At 38.4% G+C, this 19,439-nt stretch overlaps 1 protein-coding gene and 1 non-coding gene across 9 annotated transcripts in view; one reads left to right on the forward strand and one right to left on the reverse strand.

Moving 5' to 3' along the window:
- CEP112 (centrosomal protein 112) overlaps positions 1-19,439 on the reverse strand; it is a 410,940-nt gene that overhangs the window by 243,972 nt on the left and 147,529 nt on the right. For all 8 annotated transcript variants that reach the window (XM_059147621.1, XM_059147617.1, XM_059147619.1 and 5 more), the window contains one exon: positions 2,917-3,052. In XM_059147621.1, the coding sequence (XP_059003604.1) occupies positions 2,917-3,052 (136 nt within the window). The remainder of the gene's footprint in view (positions 1-2,916; positions 3,053-19,439) is intronic.
- LOC131817143 (U6 spliceosomal RNA) lies at positions 16,349-16,451 on the forward strand. The gene has a single exon (XR_009348352.1). It is a non-coding gene; the product is annotated as a U6 spliceosomal RNA (small nuclear RNA).

The raw sequence follows: 19,439 nt of genomic DNA on the forward strand, positions 1-19,439 counted from the left end.
TCCTGATCTTTGTTAATGTATTCAAGAGATTTAGATTTAAATTGTTATTAAATTTATACTTTCTACTTTAAATACTTTCTTTTCTAAAAATCAATAAACATTAGCATTCTTTCTTATAATGGGATTTATAACAATTTGTTTAATTTGTTTCTACACTGTTGGATTCCATTGTTACCTATTTATCCTTAAATATGATGGGTTAAGGATGTGTGGGAAATCTTTTGCTTCATTTCTGGATCTGTTTATGAGTTCATACAATTTCTCTCCAGAAAAGAAACAAGCAGTATACATCATATGAGCTCTTAATAAGAATATGTTTTTCTGTTGAGTTTGCAAGTGAAAAACTGTTTGGTTTTGTATAAAATTGGGTCACAACCTTCCTCCTTCAAAACTCTGAAATATTACTCCATTATTTTTCTAATTTCTTTGCCAGTTTCATCCCACCTAGAAACTTGTGGGATTTTCATTTTTATTTTTGAGATTCAATTCTTTTTCCAGAATGTATCTAGGTTTCATTGCATTAATTTTACTTAAGATGTGTGGCCTCTTTCATGTAGGTCATGTCTTCTTATAAAAATACTACTTTTCTGCTTTTTTTTCCCCCCTAAATTCTACCCTAGATTATCTTCAGAAGTACACTTTGATTCTGTGATTGCTGAATACAAATAAATGTCTTTTTCTTGTTCTACAGAATGTTCTCGCAGGTTCCCTGTTGTTTGTTTGTTTTATTCTCCCTCCTTACCCATGAATGCTGTGACCTGCTAATACTATGTCATCAGCCCCAAGTGGTGAATTCATTGAGCCAAAAGTAGCTGTCATGGTCTCAGCTTCTCACAGAAGTTGTACTGTCTTAGCATTTTCAAATGCCTCATTCTTAGCCCTCTTGAATCTATCTTTAAAACTTTTTACCAGAGGCCCCTTCCTTCCATATTTTCTGTATTCTTTAACTGTTAAGGGGATCAGAGAGTTTCCTATGCAGCTCCGCTGCATATTTGGACCAAACATACATTCTAGGGCCTGGCCCCTGATGCTAGCAGGATGCTGAAAGATGCACAGCCATGCCCCAGGGGCTGGTCTCCACCTCCTGGCTCAAACACCCCATAGGAATCCAGCTTTTGCCCTAGGCAGTGGGTGGGAAAACTGAGGAATGGGATCTCAGAAACGCCCCTCTCAAAATCCAAATTTAAACAACTCAATAGAAGTGGAAATCTGAATCAAGAAAATGACAAGAAAGCACAGTTCCAAACTAGAAACCATACAGGGACCCACCATAAAACCTTCCACACGGATGTTACTACCACCCGGTGCGTGCTTGGGGTTCCTGAGGAAGATAACTTTGGCTGAAAATGAGATCGCAGACAAGACTGCAACATTTTTTAGAATCAAGAAAACTCGAAAATAAACCGAACACCCTTGAATAGAGAAGCTGATAAATAAAATGTGGTATATTCATACGATAAAATATGTTCAGTGTGAAAAGGACTGCACTAAATCAACGTGGATAGGGCATGGATATATAAAATTAAAGAGCAACAGCCCTGCACCAAGTGGAAAATAAACTCCAAGCAGTCAGTTGGAAAAAAAAATTAAATATAAAAGAGCCAATAAGGCATACATAAATCTGCAGTTCTCACCTAACTTTTAAAAAATAGATGCACAAAAATTATATATGCATGTAATATCTACTTATGGAGAGAGCATATGCATGTAAGATACATGAAATTATATATACATACAAACCTATAAAAGAGACTGAAATAATACACACTAAATTAATGACAGTGGTTTTCTCCCAAGTGGAGAGAGAGTAATGTGATTAGATATGAGTAACAAAGCAAACTAAATTTCATCTGTAATGTTTTAGTTTAAATAAACAGAGTGTTGACAATTGTTGAGTCTTCATGATGGGCACCTAGGTATTTGTTTCCTCTCTCCAAATTTTTTATTTTTCTCTCAAAACTCAAAAGCAGGGGTGCCTGGGTAGCTCAATGGGCTAAATCCTTTGTCTTCAGCTCAGGTCGTGATCTCAGGGTTCTGGGTTTGAGCCCCACATCAGGCTCTGTGCTCAGCAGGGAGCCTGCTTCCCCACCACCCCCCACCTGCCTCCCTGCCTACCTGTGATCTCTGTCTGCCAAATAAATAAATAAATAAAATCTTTAAAAAAAAAAAAATACTCAAAAGCATACCCCTTGACTTGTACAAGAACCAGAGACGGTCTCTGTCCTCCTGAAATGCCAGCTGCAAACACGTTGCTGTTGCTGATCAATAAAACACTATTTATGGAACATAAACAAGCACAGACATGGGTAACCTGAGCCCTTGCTCTACGAAACGGCTCATGGAAATGTACTGATAGGCTGGCTGATCCACACTCCTAAAGCAAGAGTCACTCTTGCCATTACTACATTTGTAGCTAGGACTTTAAAATGATGATGCTGGCATTGCTTGGAGGTGAATCAAGGAATCCTGAAGGAGGCGGGAGGACCCGTCTCCTTGACTGCGCCGCTCCCGCTGCGTGTCTTCCCTGTTCCCTCCACACACCGCCACCGAGCAGTTGCTGATCAGCGCCCACTTAGTGGCCCAGGGGAGCCCAGAGCAGGCCTGCCAGCGCTGCTGACTGTGGCCTCCTCCCTTGGCACACTCTGTGGGGAGCAGGACACTCGGGGTGCTGGCTGAGCCCTCTCCACCAGGCACTCCAGCTCGGCTGCCAGGGTCCACCACGAGCTCCTGGGGAGATGGGCAGCCTCCTCTGCCCGGGCTAATTTCCCTTTTTCATTCTGAATCTCTGACCCAATTGTATGGTTAATTTTGATACAACTTTTGTAAAGAGTAAATATGTTTCTGTCACAGAAAGATTAGAATGTACCTTCCCACGGAGAGTGACTTTGCAAAGGGATGACCTAGCGGCCTCCTCACCTGCTCTTTCATTTCGGCGTAGACTTTCTCGGAGTTCAGTTCCACCTGCCTCTTAAACTCCTCCAGAGCGGCGTCTGCCTGCTGGGCCTGCAGCCTCTGAACTTCAGTCACCCGTGTCAGCTGTTCCTCTTTTTCCCTGGAAAAGTCCAGAGAAGCTTCACAGTTGAAATGAAAAATAAAAGGACGAGGCTTGAATGAAAGAGCAAGATTTAACCCTCTCTAAAATAACATTCAGATTTCAATTTTTTGATCCAAATTACATAAAACTTCCCTTTAAAAAGCTGACCATAAAATACTTGGCCTGCAGAAAAAGAGGTAAAGTGTTCTGATGACTACTTTCAAAGACTTCTTTCAAATGACTTTCAATGATTTCCCTGAAAATAAAGCAGTTAAACCCATTTATCTCCATCAGCTGATGAATGGATAAATAAGACAATATAGTACAGTTGTACAATGGAGTATTATTCAGCCTTCAAAAACACTGAAGTTGTGACACACGCTCCAGCATGGGGAGCCTCAAACACACCATGCTAAGCGAAAGAAGCCAGATACAAGAGGCAACATACTCTATGATTCCATTTATGTGAAATGCCGAGAATAGATAAATGCTTAGAGATGGGAAGTAGATCGGGGGTAGCAAGGGGCTGGGGTGGGGGGGCATCGGGGGGATGGGAAGTGATTGCTAATGCGTATAGAGTGACCTTTCCAGTGATGAAAATGTTCTGGAATTACATAGTGGGGATGGCTGCACATCTTTGTGAATATACTAAAATCTGTTGAAATGTGTATTTTTAGAAAAGGATAAATTTTACAGCATGTAAATTATATCTCAATTAAAACAAAACAAAACAACATACCATTAGAAATGTGTCTAATAGACATGTCTAGCAGCAGTTGACCTGCAGGGTGACAGAGGCAACAGAGCAGACTGATGGCCTACGACTGTTCCACTGTCTTCTAGTAAACTTGCCTACTGATACACGTCTCATTTCTTTACATCTTGAACTCAAGTTATATGGTCAAAAGGGTTCAACAGAAGAGAAATCTTTATGTACTGATAGAAGGAAAAAATACAGGCTTGATGTTACAAATGCATGGAAGTTAACCATGGCTAATACTGAGTTCTGCCTACATGCTGGGCAGTGTGCAAAATACTTTTATCCATCTTCTCTCCTTTACTCTCACAGCAAACTTACATAGGGTATTATTATGCCCCAGTTTTACAGAGCAGGGAACTGGAGCTTAGAGAGTGGTTCCAAGGCAATACATTTAGTAGTAAATTTAATCAGGCCTAGTCCTAGCAGTCTGATCCTAGAGCTCATGCTGTTGGCTACTAGGCTCTGCTGCTTTCCTGATTTTCCAGATGCCATACTCTATGGTCTGAATGTGACCCCCTGAAGTGAGATTAGTGCTCTTCTAAAAGAGGTTCCAGGATGCCTGGGTGGCTCAGTGGGTTAAAGCCTCTGCCTTTGGCTCAGGTCATGATCCCAGTATCCTGGGATCGAGCTCCACATCAGGCTCTCTGCTCAGCAGGGAGCCTGCTTCCCCCTCTCTCTCTCTGCCTGCCTCTCTGCCTACTTGTGATCTCTGTCAAAAAAAAAAAAAATCTTTAAAATTTTTAAAATAAAATAAAAGGGGTTCCAGAGAGTTTCCATGCCCCACCCACCATGTGAGGACACAGTGAGAAGTCACCGGCTATGAACCAAGAAGAAGGTCTTCATCAGAACACAACCATGCTGATGCCTTGATCCTGGACTTCGTACCCTCCAGAACTATGAGAAATGAAGTTCTGTTGCTTATGAACTACCCAGTCAGTGGTATTTTTTTACAGCATTGAGAACTGACACATCATAGGTAAGAGTAACTTGGCTTGCCTTCCCTAAAGGCAAAAGTTTACACACATAGAAAACATTATCTGATGAACTATCATACCAAAGAATGCTGGAAGATGGGGTGATTTAATGCACACAAATAGAATTTTAGAGAAACATCATGATGGGGAGTTGGCGGGGGGTGGTGGTGGTGGTGGTGGATATTTCCCAAATAATGATGCTACTGTCTTAAGAGGTAGGCAAAAAGTAATTTGAGTTTTTTGGAATTACTCATATTTGAGTTTAAAAACCCCTCTAAGACACTTAACAATTTCTAAGCTTTCTAATAAGAATACATATGTGATATGAAATACCATAATACCAAACTTTCTCCAAAACACTGAGAACTTTCTCAAAGATTGAATGCAAAAATAAGAAAGAGTGTCCCCTAGTTTCCTCTTCAGCAGGTTTCTCCTGGCTCTTGGTAAAGGAATGGGGCAATGAGCATTTAGAGTTTCCCCCCTTTGGGTTGGATCTGGAAGCAAGCAGCTCTCTGCGTACTCCACAGTATGAACTTACTCCAAATCCACCTTCCCTTTATTTTTCATGATAAACCATTTGTGTCAACATCTTTGTACCCACCACAGATCCTTCTATTTGAAGATGACCCAATCAATACATCCCTGCGCTAAACAAAGCAGCTCTTCTGTGGAAACCCTGTTCTACACGTCTGTTTCATGGGCGGGGCCACCATTTTAATGAGCTAAGGGTTCTACACTCCATCCCAAAGTTGGGGGGGGGGGCCCTCCAGGAAAGGGAAGCCATTCTAGATGGTGCTGCAACGCTAGATTCAGCTCCTGTTACTGCCTTTTACAGCAATGTGGTGCAGGCTTCTGGAACTTTTTTTAAAAGCTTTTCTTTAAGGGGCGCCTGGGTGGTTCAGGTCGTGATCCCAGGATCCTGGCATCGAGCCCTGCATCAGACTCTCTTCTCAGCAGAGCGTCTTCCTCCTCTCTCTCTGCCTGCCTCTCTGCCTACTTTGTGATCTCTGTCTGTCAAATAAATAAAATGTTAAAACAAACAAACAAACAAAAAAAACCTTTTCTTTAAGTGGTTTCCTTCAGTTGCCTATTCAACAGGAACCTGAATACCTTGCTGCTCATTTTTCTCCCACGTTGCTAAAATAAGATGTTTTTAATGTTAAGCGGTTGCCGAATTCTAAGGCCTTAATGTTTCGTTTCTTTGTCATATGATGTTAATATTAGCTAGTAGACAACAGTGATTAGTAACTGGATGTTACGCTGAAGACCGATTCAAGAGACATCACCACACAAACGACTGAGCGCTTTGATGGCAACAGGGAATTCGAATTTGGCCCAGACCATTTTCATTCTTCTATCACTCTGCCCAAGGAGGAGGAAGGCTTGACTAGGGTTTCCCAGATACAAACACTGAATGTTTTGTTTAAATATTCAAATACTTATTAAAAATAAATATTTGAATACTAAAACAAATGAGAACAGCATAGAGTCATGTGTGGGATACTGGGTACCATGTCCTAGACCTAGGTTGACAAATTCGATGGGTATTTGCTGTAAACATTTTCTTACAAATGTTTAACGGACATTTTCTCTGGTGCGAAAGACCCAGATGACGGTATGGCGCTGCCGAGAACTCTCTGTGGAAAGGATTCTGAGACCAGGCTTGGAGGAAAGGGCTACTGTGGTTGGTGAATAATGTCCCCTTGTAGGGGATTAGGGTTAGGCGCCATGAGGGCTCCTGCCATGCTACCCAGGGACCACAGTGACCACTTCTTCCTCTGTTACTCCTTCATTTTTGCAGGCCTCCTGAAAGCACTTGAAAGGACTATTTCCTATCAGGAATACAATTTTTCGAAGGTTTACTTTGCTTGGTCAGTCTGTCTATAAACAGAAAAGAAAAGTACATTCGACACTATCTGAAAACTTTAAAAATGTAGTTATCATATAATTTAAAAATTATGTACCATTGCTTAGGCAAAAGAAAATTTTGCCAACACATTTTATAAGACATATGACCCAGTGGCTGAGATATCCACTCTGTTTTATGAATGCTAAAAGTCAGCTGTTTTTCTTTTTTTTTTTTTTTGCCCTAGTAGTCACCTGAGCTATATAGTTAATATAAACACTTTCAATTTAATAGGGAAAATATTTTCTCTGTGTCATTTCATTCCTACCTACCAAATTTAGTCATTGACTTTTTAACTAACTTATAGCCACATAAATCAGAGTCATAAACTTTACCTAAAATCAGGTATACATTATGACCATATTTAAGATATTGTTAAAACCTTGCGTAGGTAATGCACATTGCATTTAGTTGATAAGCTCTATCATGACTTACAAATAGAAAACATTGTTGCATATTAAACAGCAAGCATGGGGAGTTGAGGAAATCTCCCAGGTGGTTCCAGTCCTACCATACCTGCTAGTAGTAAAGCTAAATTTCAAAAAAGGTCTCACTCAATGTTAATCACTGTTCGGTCCAGTTCAACATGACAAACACATTGAGCTCCACTGATATTTAGGAAGCTTCTCTCTTAATATAAATAAAATATGTGTTAATTTAAATAAAGGGATGATATTCATCTTAATGAGGGATCCATCTTAATTTCTATCAAAGTAATGAAGTAGAAGTGAAAACGTTCAGCATCTGAAAAAGAGAAAGGTCTGCTGCTAAGAACAGAATTCCTTGTACCATGATTCCAGAGTACACCCTCTAAGAAGCAAAAAAAAAAGACTTTGAAGATTGTTTCTTCCAGTGGAACTAGTTGTGGGGCCAAGTATAACTGCATCATTCAAATTCCTTAAAGCAGGGCCTCCATGAAGATAAAAAGGTGGGAAGAAAATTTGCTTTTCAGTTCTGATTTATTTATAAAATGCAGTAAATTTTCCTCGTCTGAGAACATAAAGCATAAAGAAGAAAGAAGCTGCATTCTTATACAACCACAAGCCAGCTCAGATTAAAGGATGTTCTGAAGTACATGATTATTCCAAAAAGGCAATAAAATGTAGGAGACTAATAGACTACAATTTAGTATTTCTTGAGCTTTACAAGCTAACATTTGTATGTACAGGCCAACCTTAATTTGAAAATCTTCCCTTTGCACATTTCTGTACCAGCACTTTTGATAATAATGGCAGTGATCCAAAATCTATTTATAAGGCTTCATATTACAAGATACTTCATTTGCTGCCAGCGTGGCATCTCCACTGGAAACTCCAAGAAAAACAAAACAAAACAAAAAAACTTCAAACGTGTCTAAAAAACAGCTAGAGAGGTCTCCATTCTCTTTCCAGCTGGGCTGGAAAACAAGTCTTGGGAGCAGCTCTATCATCTATGTTCATGGCTGCTCATTGGTACTCAAGGCGATAAGACTGAGTTAGTCAAAAACATAAAATTGACTTAAAGGGCACTAATAATAAAAAAAAATAAGAAAAAAAGGCACTAATAATAATACCTTTCACTATGCATGATAAATGAAGGAACTTTTTTGGCCTCTTCTTCACATGACTACTAAGACTAGGGGTCTTTGCTAAATTCTCTCTTTTTTTTTTAATTTAATTTTTTAAAAATTTCTTTTCAATGTTCCAGAATTAATTGTCACTGCTAAATTCTTATTAAAAAATGATAAACACTGTGAACAATGAAACTTTTGATACTTCAAGAGTCAGAAAGAAATGTTGAGTAAAATGGAAAGTAGTATTCCTCTCCATATTGGAAAGATGACAATACTCCTCAATTGATCTACAGACTCAACACAATCCCAGTCAAAATCCCAGGTGGGATTTTGCAGAAATTGACAAGTGAGCCCTGAAATTCAGATGGAAATGCAAGGTACACAGAATTGGCAAAACAATCTCAGAAGAACAAAGTTGGAGAACTCTCATTTCCTGATTTCAAAAGTTATTACAAAGCTAGATTAATCAAAACAGCATGCTACTGGCATAAGAAAGGACATATAAATCAATGGAATAGAATTAAGATTCCAGAAATAAACCCTTACATTGATGATCAGTGAATTTTCAGCAAGGGAGCCAAGACAATTTGATGGAGAAAGAACAGTCTGTACAACAAATGGTGCTGGTACAACCGGATGTCCATTTATCAAAAACAATAAAGCTGGATTCCTTCTTTACACAATTCACACAAAGTAACTCAATATAAACCACAGACTTAAATTTAAGAGCTAAAAATGCAAAGCTCTTAGAAGAAAACAGGAGTAAATTTGGGTGACATTGAGCTAAGCCAAGCCTTCTTAATATAACACCAGAAGTATAAACAAAAAAGTAAAATATAGATAAACAGCTTCAGCAAATTTAAAACTCTTGTGCTCCTAGGGATATCATCAAAAATGAAAAAGAAAATCCACAGAAGAGGAGAAAGTACTTGCCAGTCATATATGTGAAAAGAGACCTATATCAAGAATACATAAACAACACTTACCAATCAATAGTAAAAAAAAAATACAGAACACAATTTTAAAAAAGGTGAAGAATCTGGATAGATGTTTCTCCAAAGAAGATACACAGTTGGCCATACGCAAATGAAAGGTCACTCAATAACAGTAGTGATTCAAAAATTGCAATTCAAAACCACAATGAGATATCATTATACAACCTCTCATATGGCTGTAATCAAAAGACAGACAGGAACAAGTGTTTGTTTTGTTTTGTTCTGTTTTGCATTTACCTTGTGTGTACTTTTTTTAAGCTTCTTGAATCCAAATAATTATCCCTTTCACAAAACTGGAAGATTCTGGCTATTATTTATTAAAATATTTTGCCTCTATTATTCTCTTCCCTCTGCTTCTGTGACTCAACTATGATTTATACATTGTGATTGTCATACAAGTTCCTGCAGCTCATTTTTTAGTATATTTTTCTCTTTGTCTTCAAATTGGCTGATTTCTATTGATTTATCTTCATGTTCATTGAGTCTTCTTATTCTTCACCTTGTTGTTATAATCAGCCCACACTTTAAATCTCAAATGTTGTATTTTTTCAGTTTTTCTGTTGAGATTTCCTGATTTCTCACTTGTTATTACCAATTTTTCTTTATATCTTTGAGCCAACTCTAATAGTTACTTAAAATTTTTTATCTACTAAACCTAGCATCTAATTCATCCTGAAGTGGTCTCTGCTGATTATTTTCTTAAGAATAAATAGGTTACCTATTTCTTATGTCGAGTAATTTTGGCTTGTATCTTTATGAATGAGACATTAGAGAGTGTGGATTCTGTTATTTTCCTCCAAATAATATTAAGAGTATTCATAGTATTAATATAATTAATTTCAATTGTTTGTTTTCAGCATGCAGGTAACTTGGCTGAACTCAAACTATAAATTCTTGACATCATTATAGTTTTGTAACTATATTTTTAAATATATTTTGGACATATTTATGAACCAATAAATGTAGCTTACCTACCAAAAAAAAAAAACAAAAACACGAAAACAGAAACAAAAACAAAACCTATAAATTCTGTCTCCTCTGCAGGTGACAAAAGTTCATATATAAATTCTGCTCTTTTAATCTTACCTGGGCTGCTTAGAATCCTCTCCAACTATGCATGTTTCAGAATCAGTAAGAAACATGGACCGAGATTATACAAAGAATTTGGGCTTCCCATCTCACTTGTTCACTTATTTCCTGGGTATTTCACCATCTTAATTTACCAGTGGTCGCCTCATTCGTTCATCCGGTTCTTTAAGCACTAAATTCACAGGTATATACCTAAATTCTAACTGTACCATATGGCACCAAATGCGGAGGAATAAATAATATAAAAGTGGGAAATTCACTTTTCCTTCTTACAAGTATGTATTCCCAAACACTCTTTCTTTGTGTTTATTCATTCTCCTGGGCCATCAGGTAGCTCTATTTTATATTTTGCACGGAGCTTCCACTTGTGGGAGGATTAGTCTGATAGGAGCTTACTTGGCCATAGTATAAACTGGAACCCTCCCCACTTCTTTGTTGTTTTGACTGGCAGATTACTATTCATTCTTTAGGGGGTTCAAATCCCAACTCTTTGGATAGACTTGCTAGCTACTTCTTTTGTCCTGTCCACACTTTCTATATACTGCTACTATAGCATTTTTTTTCTGGGAGGGTCATGGTTTTATTGCTGGGTTTCAGGCAAGGGGGTCAAGTCCACCCAGTCTCCTTCAGCTTGACCACCAGGGCATCTGTAGTCTCTACCTTGATGCCAGCTGTATGCAGGGGTGGGTCCTCCATACTAACCATGGAAAGATTGGAGGTCAGGTCCACACTCAGGTCTCCTGGTTTGATGCCCTCAATCTTCTTGGCTTTCATGAGATTGGGCAACATGGCATAGTGGGTTTCGTTGCGCTGCAGGGTGGCAGTCACCGTGGCAGGCAGCTTCAGGCACAGGGTCTCCAGGCCCCCAACAATCTCCCACTCCACTTCCACTTGGTCTCTTCCAGTGTCACCTGGGAGGTGAATGGATCCTGTGGCCAGTCTAGAAATCCAGCTGTCATCTACCCAGTCTGGTTACAGTCACAGCATTTATATGTACCATTACAGTTGTTAATTTATGTATTTATCTGTTCTAGGATAATGAAATCTCTTTGAGGCTAGGGGAATGCAGGATGTGGGGACACAACCATGTCTTCCTCATATTTATAAACCATATGTTGAACATACTACATGTATAGAGTAATTCAATATTTGATTCATAAATTCATATTATATCATCTAGATAGACCCAGAGCTAAACCATGGAATGTCGCAAATTTCTCAACCTCAGCACTATTGACATTTCTGATCAGATTATTTCTTTATCATGGGGACCTGTTCTATGCATTGCAATATGGTTAGCAGCATCCCTGGCCTCTTCTCACTAGATCCCAGTGACAATGTCCTATCCCCAACTCTGACAATCCCCAAATGTCTCCAGACATGCTAAATACGCCCTGGAGGGGGTAAAATCATGCCTGATTGAGAACAAGTAGGCCAGAAAGTATGGTTCTTTATCAAATTCCACAGAGTGAAAGAAGACTTAGGTATTTAGTTTCTGGGTGTTTGATTTTCAAGGGTTAGGATACTGGTAATGGGGAATAACCTAAAAGAGCAATTACCATCCAACTTCTTAAGAGAATTCAAAGCCATAAATGCTTATAAATTATTATAACGGCTCCACCACCAGGAATTGTTTGTTCCTACAGTATGTGCCTTGTAGGTGTTTTTGACCTGGAGAGAGAGAGAAGACGCAGATAATCCTAAACTGATGACGACAACAATGACGACGACGCTGGTGATGATGATGATGATGATACCATTCATGCTTGCACACCTCTTCACAGTTCTGAGATTCTCTATGTATTTTCCCAACTAGATATACATTTCTCTCTCCTTTTTTTGAAGATTTTATTTATTTATTTGAAAGAGAGAAAGAGTTGGGGGAAGGGCAGAGGGAGAGAGATAAGCAGACTCACCACTGAGTGTGGAGCCTGATATGGGCCTCAATCCCAGGACCTGGGATCATGATCTGAGCTAAAGTCAGACCCTTAACCTACTGAACCACCCAAGTGCCCCTAGGTATATATTTCTAATGGAACATTTTACTTCATTTTAATTTTTTAAAGATTTTTTTGTTTGTTTGTTTGTCAGAGAGAGAGAGAGAGCACAAGCAGGGGGAGCAGCAGGCAGAGGGAGAAGCAGGCTCCCCATTGAGCAAGGAGCCTGATGCAGGACTCCATCCCAGGACCCTGGGATCATGACCTGAGCCAAAGGTGGATTGTTCAACTGACTGAGCTACCCAGACACTCTTCTGATGGAAAATTTTAAAGAGGAAGTAAAAACGAGTAAGGGACAAAACTGGAAACTATAATTAGTTGAGAGTATACTCTGCATGGCAATTGTACTTAACATACATAGATTATTCAGTGTCGAAGAAGGCATGTTCTGTAATTATCTAGTTGGACTAATGCCATGATTCATTCCTTTAGTTTATCAAATGACCTTTGGAAAGTGACAGAAGAGAGTGAATTCAGATATGAAAGGAAGAGAAGTAGTTAAGTCTTAAAAAGGCAAACTCTGAAAGGCAAAATGAATGACATCCAAAAATATCAAGTGTAGGAAGAGATCATATATGAATAAGAGAATGGGGGTAGCTAAAAAATTGTTGCACAGAATAAGAGTGATTATTGAGATTATCAGCATTATGGACACAATGTAGGACAGAGAGAGCTAATTCAGTATTGAAGTCCACAGAACAATACATGAAAGTAGCCTGGTGTAGCAGTTTCCCTTGGCTATAACAAATCACTGCACACTAAGTAGTCTAAAACAATAGGAATTTATTCCCTCTTCATTCTGGAGGCCAAAAGTGTATAATCATGGAGTCAGCAGCACTGTACTTCCTCTGGAGGCTCTGGGGAGAATCCATTTCCTGGCACTTGCAACTTCTGGAGATTGTTGGCATCCTGGGCTTACGAACACTGTATTTCTCTCTGATCCATCTTCACATCACCTTCTCCTCTACGTCCCTTCTCCAGTGTCTCTCTTATAAAGATGCTCATGGTTGGCTTTAGGACCCACCTGGACAATGTCCTCATCGCAAGATCTTTAACTCAGTTACTTCTGCAGAGATCCTTTTGTTAAATAAAAACATTCACTAGTTCTGAGGATTCGGACATGAACATATCTACGGGGGGTAGGGGGCTACCGATCAGCCTGCTACACATGGGTTGATAAGGTATAGTCTGCTTTCTGTTTTGGGACTCTGACATTTAGCTCTAGATCAAACTTCTGCTCATCTCTGGAACACAGAAGTCTTCACTTCAAATGCACTACACATCAAAGAGCCCATTTGAAGTAATGTCATCAAGATGGTGACATCAATCAGTCCCAACTTCAGTGCCTGTCACCAAAAGACCAACTAGCAACTATCCATAGACATGACACCATCCTGAAAATCCCAGACCCAAGGATATGAATGAAACACCCCCATGGGCCACAGAGACTGAGATGGGTCACATAAGAGAGGTAAGAGGAGTGGCTGCACTCTGCATCACCATCCACTCACCCCAGGCTAGCATTACACTGCACCAACAGAGCCACCCTGCTTTCTCCAGTAGAAAAAGGAGAGTCTAAGGTAGACATCCGGTTCCCCCAGTACTGCAGGACACTTCCCAGAAATTCCACTACAGTAAACAAAACAGTATGGTACTGCTATTTAAAAAAAACAAAAACAACACCAATAGAACAAATTGAAAGCCCAGAAACAAATCCGCACATAAGTAGTCAGCTAATATTTGACAAAAAAGCCAAGACTATTCAATGGGGAAGTGACAGTTTCTTCAATATGGTGTTGGGAAAAATGGATATTCATATGCAAAAGAACAAAACTGGGCCTCTATTTCACACTCACAAAAATTAACTCAAAAGGATTCAAGACTTAATTGTTAGGCCTGAATCTATAAAACTCCTAGAAGAAAACAGGATAAAAGCTCCTTGGGGTGTCTGGGTGGCTTAGTGGGTTAAAGCCTCTGCCTTCCGGCTCAGGTCATGGTCCCAGGGTCCTGGGATGGAGCCCCGGCATCAGGCTCTCTGCTCAGCAGGGAGCCTGCTTCCCTCCTCTCCCTGCCTGCCTCTCTGCTTACTTGTGATCTTTGAATGCCAAATAAATAAATAAAATCTTTAAAAAAAAAAAAAGCTCCTTGACATTGGTTTTAGCAATGACTTCATGAATATGACACCAAAAGCATAAGCAACAAAAACAAAAATAAACAAATGAGACTACATCTTCTGTACAGGAAAAAAAAAAAAAACAAGAAAATGAAAAGGCAGCCAAAAAATAAGAGAAAATATTTCAAAACCCATGTCTGTTATGGGTTAATGTCCAAAGTATACATATAAAGAAGTCAATATAACTCAAGAGGGAAAAAAAAAAGCCCAAACAATCCTATCAAAAATGGGCAGAAGAACAGAATAGACAATTTTCCAAAGAAGATATTCAAATAGCCAACAGATAAATGAAAAAGTGCTCAACATCACCCCCCCTCAGGGAAATGAAAATGAAAACCACAATGAGATATTGTTTTGAACCTGTTAGAATGGCCATAATAAAAAAGACAAGAGATAACAAGTATTGGCTAAGATGTAGTGGAAAGAGAACCCTTGAGCCCTGTGCATAGGAATGTAAATTGGTACAGCCACCATGGAAGAGTATGGAAGTACCTTAAGAGATTAAAAACAGGAGACAATAGGCCTGAAATGTAATCACAAGGTCCTTATAAGACCAAGGTCAAAGGAGAGACAAGGCAGTATGAGAGAAGCAGCGGCAAAGAAAAGACAATGTGATTCAGGCTCCCAAACCAAGGAAGGAAGACAGGCTCCAGAAGACGGAAAAGGCAAGGAACAGATTCTTCCCTAAAATCTCCTAGCAAAAACCAGTCCTAACAAACGTTGATCTCAGCCCTAAGTTTTATTCTGGACTTCTAATCTTCCAAACTGTAAAATAATACATTGAATTATCTTAAGAGACTATGTTTGTGGTACAGCAGTAAAAGGAAACAATAACACCTAATAAAACTAGTATATATTCAAACCTTAGAACACATCAAGGGATCTCTGAGGTATTATTTATATATATAATTATATATATTATTTATATATATATATTATATATGTTTATATGTATATATATATAAAATATTTATAACTACCTTAATAATGCTGTGAACAAAAAAATAAGTAGGGAATTCAACAAATTTAAAAGTTAAATAAGGCAAAAAAAAAAAAAATCCATAGGTTAAATTTGCTATAGTCTTTGAATATTTAAAGTTTTCATCTTTGCTCTGTTATTTAACTCCTTCTGGGTAATGTCACCAGGTTTAAAAAAACAAAAATAACAACCACTAAAAAGTCAAATTATTTCTTCGCAAAGAGCGTATTTACATTGAATAGTGGCAAACCTGAATGAGATAGGACCCAGGGTAAAACTGTCCAAAGACTGTCCAGTTTGTTTTGATTTTCCCCTTAACCAAGTTGCATCTGCCCAAACATGCAAATTCTCAGTGTGGTTAAGTGCAGGGAATCAGTATGCTTAGGAACTAAAATTTCTGGAGATCAGTGAATGACTGCTAAGGCTTGCAAAAGGAAGAAGTGACCAAGGAAAGTTTTGTTTTTCAAAAGTAAATTCCTAAGACTAGAAGCTGGCATAGAAAAGAAGTGTACAATGGATAATGAGGAACGAGGTGCTGTTGAAAACTCCAGGGCACCCCAGGGATTATGAAAGACCCAAGAAGAATGCCAATGCACAGCTAAAGTGAGTTTGTATGGAGAAGTTTTAAGGCCCTACAAGGAAACGATGCTGCCAAGCATTTCTGTACTCCTCATATTAAAGACATGTATCACAATTTTGAAACCCAGTTTGGGTGTCCAATTCAAAACACACAAGGACAGGGGCACCTTGATGGCCTAGTCAGTAGATAGAGGATGTGACTCTTGATTTCAGGGTTGTGAGTTTGAGCCCTATGTTGGGTGTAGAGATCACAAAAAAATAAAATAAAATCTGAAAAAATATATGAGCCAAGAAAACACAAGGATAGTGCTCACTTTGACAGTGGATATACTAGAACTGGAACAATACAGAGAAGATTAGCATGACCCCTGCATAAGGATGATACACAAAATACACAAGGACAAAGTGCTTTCCTGAATCACAGAGTAGGCTGTGTAGAAGATAATCATATAATCACTGAAGCCTAAAAAACAAATAAAATATATTTCTAAGGATAACAAATTGATGTTTAAAATGTCCATAGCAAAGTTGAGAAGATTGTTTTACATTCTTCTTCCTCCTAAAAGAACATAATATTTTGAGTTTACAACAGAGTCATCCAACCTCTTATTAAGTCATTCATCAAAAATTGGTTAAGACATATGACATGTTAATCACTAACTTTCACTAAGGAACAAGCTATGTGACAAACCAAGATGCCACCAGGTAAAGGAAAAAATATATATAAGTTCCAAATATTGTAACAGAGGTTTAAACACAGGGTCTTGAAAAACAGAAGGTGAGGGTTCAGAGAAATTTCATTCCATCCACTCAATGAAGAAGATGGATCTATAGGAAAGAGATCTCTGCTGTAGGAATCTCCATCATATTATAGTGAATCAGAACAACCTTCTTAGAAGGCCCTCAGAGGCAAATGGGCTTATGTACAGCAACAATAAACGGAGAAGAAAAAAAGCCAGCAGTTCCCACCATCAATTTGGCTCAAATAGGGCAGCATTGATAGAATCAAGGGCAAACACACAATAAGACTCAATGAAACTATAATGTTCCAGTGCTAAACCAGCTAAAGACTCTTCTCTTGATACCAAGGGAAACACTCTAAAAGGGCATGGTACAATATGAAGAAATGCAATGAACTCTCTTCTGACAAGGACCTTGTATTGTCAATGACTTAGGCTTTCCCAGCAGGCTGTGTCCCCAGAGCCAGACTCCAATCTTGAAGAACCATTATTGGTTTTGAAGCATTTAACCTATGAAGAAGAATGAGGAATCTCCTTCAGCTATCCAAAAATCCCCTGAAAACACAAGGATTTCAGCTAGAAGATACATAAATTCATGATCATGACTCAAAAGAACTAATCCTGGCATCAACCTCCTACGCTACATTTTCAGCAAGGTGGCTGTGTTCTAGGAGCTGAGGCAAGGGTCCTGGCAGCAAATTTTGAGACTTACTCAGTCAGATACCTGCAAAAGACCTAGAAGAAGTATAAAAATGGATCAAATCTTGGAGAAACTATAGTCTGATTATGGGGGAAAACACAAGAAAAAAAATCAAGTAGTACTGTAATATTATATATAATATATACTCTAAGTGCCATGGGACCATGACAAATGGAAAGAGTCAGTGAGAATCTGTATAAGAAACCAGCCCAGATGATTCACCTCCCCTTCCAATTTACCCCAACCCCCTTCTCCTCTCTAACTCCCCATGTCATCCATGCTATTTGTTATGCTCCACAAATAAGTGAAACCATATGATAATTGACTCTCTCTGCTTGACTTATTTCACTCAGCATAATCTCTTCGAGTCCCATCCATGTTGCTACAAAAGTTGGGGTATTCATGCTTTCTGATGGAGGCATAATACTCCATAGTGTATATGGACCACATCTTCCTTATCCATTCGTCCGTTGAAGGGCATCTTGGTTCTTTCCATAGCCATTGCTGCTATAAACATTGGGGTACAGATGGCCCTTCTTTTCACAACATCTGTATCTTTGGGGTAAATAAGAGACTATGGACTCTAAAAAACAATCTGAGGGGTTTGAAGTGGCGGGGGTGGGAGGTTGGGGTACCAGGTGGTGGGTATTATAGAGGGCACAGATTGCATGGAGCACAGGGCGTGGTGAGAAAATAATGAATACTGTTATGCTGAAAATAAATAAATTAATTAAAAAAAACAGCCCAGATGATCAGAAGATTTGTGTGTGAAGTATAAAATAATGTAGGTAAATGTGATGACCTGTTTATACAGTTTAAAGTTTTCTGTATTAATTTTGTGCTAAACTAACTTCTCCCTATAATATAGGCCTATTAAAAAAATGAAAAGACCTCTATCCCAGCAAACAGAAGAGCAATTGAAATCTTCATGGTAAAATAAGAAAACCTTGAGAAAATGATTCTTAAACATAAATAGCTAGAGTGGATAGTGAAGAAAAATTCCTTTAAAACCTCAGACTTCAAAAAAATCCCTAATCTAATGTTTTCTTTTATGTTCCTTATATTTAAGAAAGTACTGATTAAAAGTTCCATATATAAATTATTCATCATACATGCAAAGCTACATACATATCCACCAATACAGCTTACTTTACAGGCAGTCGTTTATCAGTAAATAATGAGAGGCACGTTCATCCTATAAAACGACAAAGCCTAAATACATTGAAATAGGTACAGGACCACTTCCTGCTACTCAGGAGAGGAAAAAAGGCAATGTGAAGTCATTCAAGCAGAATAATAAGTAAACCAAAGCCAGATCAAAGGAATACAGAAGAAAGGCTGAAACATGAAGCTGAAATATTTATTTCCTTCAAAACATCATCCATGCCTTGTCCCTGGGCAGTTCAACATTTCAAAGTAGGTAGAAAATATTCTCACTTACATTCATCACTATGCACAAGTAGATCAAATTTTAAATAGGAAAATTTTCTCTTTATTTACCAAACATAAATGTAATATTTATCATTGGGAGTTTTTTTGCTTATCAGAAATGATTTCTAAATTATGTGAAATAATTAAAAAGTCATAATAGATACTTTCCAGTACTTCCAATGGATGAAGCTGCTACAAACGATAACATTCATGGTGTAAGCATAATTTTTAATGTCTTCACAAATGATGAAACAGAGGGAACATTTACTGAATGTTCACTATGCTCATTGGTTTGGGGTAGTTCGTGAACTATTTCATTTTTAAACCGATAAGAAAGTTATCACTTACTTTTTTCCACCAGTGAAAATAAGGAAGTTTAGAAGAGTTAAGTGATTTGCCCAAGTATTTACAGAATCAATGGCAGAATGAGAAATTAAAGCAGCCCAAAGTCCAAAGTCATTCTACTACACCATGCTACTTCTTTAAACCTGTATGTGTGTGTGTGTGTGTATATATATACACACACATGC

The sequence above is a fragment of the Mustela lutreola genome, chromosome 15 (genome assembly GCF_030435805.1).
Source record: "Mustela lutreola isolate mMusLut2 chromosome 15, mMusLut2.pri, whole genome shotgun sequence".
Classification (NCBI taxonomy): domain Eukaryota; kingdom Metazoa; phylum Chordata; class Mammalia; order Carnivora; family Mustelidae; genus Mustela; species Mustela lutreola.